At 41.2% G+C, this 5,145-nt stretch overlaps 1 protein-coding gene across 5 annotated transcripts in view; it reads left to right on the top strand.

The window, feature by feature from the left end:
* zzef1 (zinc finger, ZZ-type with EF hand domain 1) overlaps window positions 1-4,135 on the top strand; it is a 40,644-nt gene extending 36,509 nt beyond the window's left edge. For all 5 annotated transcript variants that reach the window (XM_024265663.2, XM_024265665.2, XM_024265664.2 and 2 more), the window contains 2 exons: window positions 470-541; window positions 2,306-4,135. In XM_024265663.2, the coding sequence (XP_024121431.1) occupies window positions 470-541; window positions 2,306-2,386 (153 nt within the window). In that variant the 3' untranslated portion in view covers window positions 2,387-4,135. The remainder of the gene's footprint in view (window positions 1-469; window positions 542-2,305) is intronic.
* Window positions 4,136-5,145: the final 1,010 nt, after the last annotated feature.

The raw sequence follows: 5,145 nt of genomic DNA, 5'->3' as shown, positions 1-5,145 counted from the left end.
CAGAAATACAGAAGGTTCCCATGCTCTGTTGACTTTGCATTAGCTTACATTTCTGTTTACATGTGCTGGAAAAGTGGATTGAAATCCAGCTCTGAGTTCTCTGTGACTCAACCAATGTCTGGATTTTATGACCAAGTCAGCTGCAGGAAGTCATCTGAATATTTCAAAATGAAAACCATGTGTCACGTTCTGGTAAGTGTACAAATGGTTGGAGGATGTTTCCAGTGGAACATGGCTCTGGACTGTGTCTGCAGGACTAGCATGCTTGCTCTCCTCATCTGTGCAGTTTTAGGTCCCACAGCGGCTTTCCCAGCATCCCACGGTTTAGGAAGTAAATGAGAGTCCTGATCACTTTTGATCACCATCTCAGCGGAACGCTGAGATGGTGATCAAAAGTGATCAGGACTCTCATTTACACCCGTACATGTCTACCATTAACTTATGTCATCTATTCTGTTGTGTTTTTCAGACTCAGGGAATCCTCCAGGAGTACCTGACGGCCATGACCACGGACGAGCAGCTCCTGAACCACACCGCCATGGTACGGCTCTTCCTCTCTCCTTCTAGCTAAACCCTTTCAGGCTGCTAGCTACAGTCACCAAGCGGTCCTCGGTGGCTGTGTTGCATAACAGTCGGTCGTACAGTATTCTGCTGTGAATCACCGAGCCGTTGGCACCTCGCAGGTCCCTCGGCGCCGCTCTCTCCTGTGCTGAATGTGAGTGGGCCGTGCTCGTGGCTAATGTATTTGATAATTGCAGTCCATTAGCATTCGTGGCAGAGCCAGCCGCGGCGTCCTCTGCACCGGGGGGGGGTCCGGCGATGCAGCGGCGGAGCTTGAAGGCGGTTCAGAGATGCAGAGGATGCTGGGTGGTTTAGAAAAACCCTTGTGGGAGGCTCTGCTCTGCTGTTACCCAACACCTGTCAGTTTCATAAAAAAACAGAACAGTGGCTAGATCAGGGGTCGCCAACTTTTAATAGTAAAACAGCCATTTGGGCTCATTTTCTGCTGATCAAACCTTATTTTAGCCTTTAAGAAATTTAGATTTGCATCAATTTTTAATAAATATGAATTATGTCTATTTTTTGGCACGAACAAAGGCAAAAATATAAAAAGAGACCAGCATCTCTCAAAATATGACTTTTTTTTTTTTTTTTTTTTTTTGACAGAAGCTCAAATTATTTATAAAATAAATAATAGATAAATAAATGAAAAAAGATGCTCTTTGCCAAACAGGATCTTCTCAGTGCAGCTCTGGACAGTTAGTAACCAATGTTGTGCAGCATAAAATAACGTACTTTAACTCATGAAAGATCAAATTTTTAACCAAAGTTTGGCTTTGCATATAAAATCTGTGCATTCTGGAGGTCAACAGGGATGTAAAAACCTACATAGTTTATCATCTATGTGCTCCTCAGCCATCAATTTATTTATACATTTAACTAATTTAAATTAAATAAATACTAATTAAGTCATCCTTACATAAAACATTTCTATTTTATTTTTCTTTTATTTATTTTACTTGTTCCCCTCTTGTTCCTCAGCAGTCTTACACTGCTGGGTTTTGTTATTTTAGTTTAGGGTTGGTAGTCTTAGTTTGCAGGCTTTGTTTATTTGTTTTCTTTAGGTAGTTTTGGTTAGGCAGCCATTAGCAGGGAGACTGCTGACTCCAACATGGCTGGGTCAGCAGTCTCCCTGACTTATTTTATGTTTGGCCAAACATTGAGAGATAAAAGAGCCACATGTCGTTCTGGAGCTGCAACCAGGACACAGTTCAGAGCAGAAACATCTGATGGAAGTTATGTCCAGTTTCAATCTTTTGAGAAAACATTAAACTGAATTTCTGTCTAAATGTGTCCAACATGAAGCCTTTCATGTGGAGGAGATTGATAAAATAATTGTAATGAAAGCAAACACCAAACATAAACCATGAACTTAGTGACCTCTCTCCCCTGGCTTTCCAAACAGGAAGTTCCAAGAAGCCAAACTCCCAAAGACTTCTATAGAGAAATAAACAGCTATTATTCAGTCATTCTATCATTCAGAATAACCATTCTTGATCTGATTCATTTTTAACATGTTCTTGAGAATTATTTTTTTTAAATATATTTTTCCTTTATAAACTGACCAATCAGACGCTTCAATTAAAGGATGTGGTCTCATGTCGAACTATTGTTTTTTATTTACTCTAATTCCTATGAATGTTTATCCTGAAACGTTCAGTAATCGCATAGAACCAGAAACCTTCATAGCCAGAGTTCTTCTTCTCCCGTGTTGACCTCTATCCATCTTCTTCCCCTTATGCAGGCTCTGAAGAACATTGCTGCCATCAGTCTGGCTATCAATTACCCCAATAAATCCACAAAGTTGCTCAACGCGTCTCCTTGAGCAACCCTCCAAGACTGAAGAGGCAGAGCCTCCAGGAAAGGACACATCCTGACTCAGAGAAGAGCTCTGCTCACCATCCAAGTGCGTTCCTTCTTTCTACACCCAGACTCTGCAGCACCGTGGACGTGAGCGGTGGGGAGGCACCTCCAGAGCACTTCCCACTCTTCCTCACTGTCCTTTTGCCTTAGGTGAATCGAGTATATCAGCATGTGCTTTCCCTGAAAACGAGGCGGTTGTGGGTTTTATTTCACGTTTTCTTTTACTTGAAGACACTGTGCTAAAGGAGATGAAGTGTGGCAAATTTACAACCGTCAAGGAGAACTTTTTGTTCGTTTCTGCCTTGTACCCCTCCTGAGCAGCAGACACTCTGGATCACTTAGTTGATTGTGGTGAAAGCGGGTCACCTTGGCAACTCCCATGGTCCCAGTAGACGTGCAGAGCATCCTAAAAATACAGTCTAGCAGAGTGAAAGGATTGACCTACACGCTCAGTCCACTCCTTCCATCTCTTTCTATTCTCTTTCCCCATCCCTCATTTCTTCCCGTCACTCTGGTCTGCCGCTCTTATCTCCCAAGCAACAGCGAGACTTGAAAGTACTTTTTAGGGCTTTCACCGAAGAGCAGTGCAACCCCAAAGAGTCTGAGGGGAACCGCTTTGCAACCTAAATTTGTCCATTGCACTGCATCAGGTTCAGGTGAACGTTTTCCTGTCAACGAAAGAAGTTGGATTTCTATCAATGCTGCAATAAAACTACCGATTATTTAGAAGTCTGTTTTATGCAAATATTCAATCAATTTATTATTTTACCCAAAATGCATCTGTTAACAAACCGCTGATCAAAACAATTAAACTAAATCATAGGAAAACAACATTTATGTTGACTTAGCTGTAGTAACCTCAGCGGTAAGTACAGCTCACATTTCTCATTCTCTGTATTGAAACGTTCATTTTGGCAAACTTAATGTCTTTACGAAAAGAAAAAAAGTTCAGAAATTCAAATGAAAGAGGAGAGCGGACAAAAGGCGTGACGGGCTGCCATACGGGCCAACTTTGAGCCCCGCCACATCACTCCCTTCATCTTCTTAACGCCACAGATAAGCCATTTCCCATCCCACCACTGTGATCCCACATTTCGTTCATGCTTGGATGCACCTGTGCACTTCCAGAACCAGAAAAGGGTTTTGTGTTCATAAATTTATTGCCATTTATTGGAAATTGAGAGGTAGAGGATTTTGTTTTTCTTCTGTTGTGACTGCTTTTTCTAAAATGAGACTCTTAAAGTAGGAAGACATGGTAGTTTTATACCAAAGAGACCCATCGTGTTTCGACCCATACCACACCTTTAAAAGGAGCTCCAGTCACGTTTTCTCACATATCGGACATCTTGGACGAGCCGGAGCACAGGAAACCTTTAAACGTTATTTTCATTTTCACACACCAGAAGAAAAGACACCTCCATCATCCTTCCACGACGCCTCACACATGTACGATGTGCCTACGGTTAAAAATGAAGCAATCATAATTTAACTCATATTAGGAGTTCTTTTTAAAAGAGAGAAATATATTGTTTAATTTGAGTTGTTTTGTAACTTTTTACTTTTATTGTTGGTTTCTTTTTTGCAAAAGTGCTTGATGTGAGGCTTGACTAATTGAATGTACATAACTGTGAATATTAATTGCACAAAAAAAGGACTTTGATATCCACCCCTTAAGAAATAAAAGCAGGCACTAACAGCCGCAGACTGGAAATGTGATTTTTTCATTATTTTTTTTTTAAAAAAAGCAACTTTCACAAAAAAATAATTGAGTATGGAGTAAGTAAAAGTTCATTATATTACATTAGAAAGTGTATTTAATCCAGGTGGGCAAACGTTTTTTATTCTTGTGCCACAAAGGATTCTAAAATTTGACAGAGGGGCAGGATCAGGAGCAGATGCAGAGACTGTTTTGGTAATCCCTCCATTAGTGAAAGAAATAACATGACATCTGGCAAAAACATGCTTTAATTTTAATGAAAATTTATATAGGGGACTGTTTATATTAGTAGTGTGTATCTTCAAGAGTCTGGTGGTACGATACATATCATGATACACGTCTCGGGATATGATACATATCACGATACACGTCTCGGGATACGATACATATCACGATACGCGTCTCAGGATATGATACATATCACGATACGCGTCTCAGGATATGATACATATCACGATACGCGTCTCAGGATATGATACATATCATGATACGCGTCTAGGGATACGATACATGTCACGATACGCGATACGATACATGTCACGATACGCGTCTCAGGATACGATACATGTCACGATACGCGTCTCAGGATACGATACATGTCACGATACGCGTCTCAGGATACGATACATGTCACGATACGCGTCTCAGGATACGATACATATCACGATACGCGTCTCAGGATACGATACATATCACGATACGCGTCTCAGGATATGATACATATCACGATACGCGTCTCAGGATATGATGCGTATCGTGATACACGTCTCAGGATACGTCGCATATCACGATACGCGTCTCAGGATACGACGCATATCACGATACGCGTCTCAGGATAAGATGCATATCACGATACGCGTCTCAGGATACGACACATATCACGATACGCGTCTCAGGATACGACACATATCACGATACGCGTCTCAGGATATGATACATATCCTGATACGCGTCTTACGATGCATATCGCGATATATTCCGGGATTGTAGCAGACTATTTTTTT

This window comes from Oryzias melastigma, linkage group LG14, assembly GCF_002922805.2.
Source record: "Oryzias melastigma strain HK-1 linkage group LG14, ASM292280v2, whole genome shotgun sequence".
NCBI lineage: Eukaryota > Metazoa > Chordata > Actinopteri > Beloniformes > Adrianichthyidae > Oryzias > Oryzias melastigma.
Note: the sequence above shows the minus strand (reverse complement) of the source record. Positions and strands in the feature narration are given on the sequence as shown.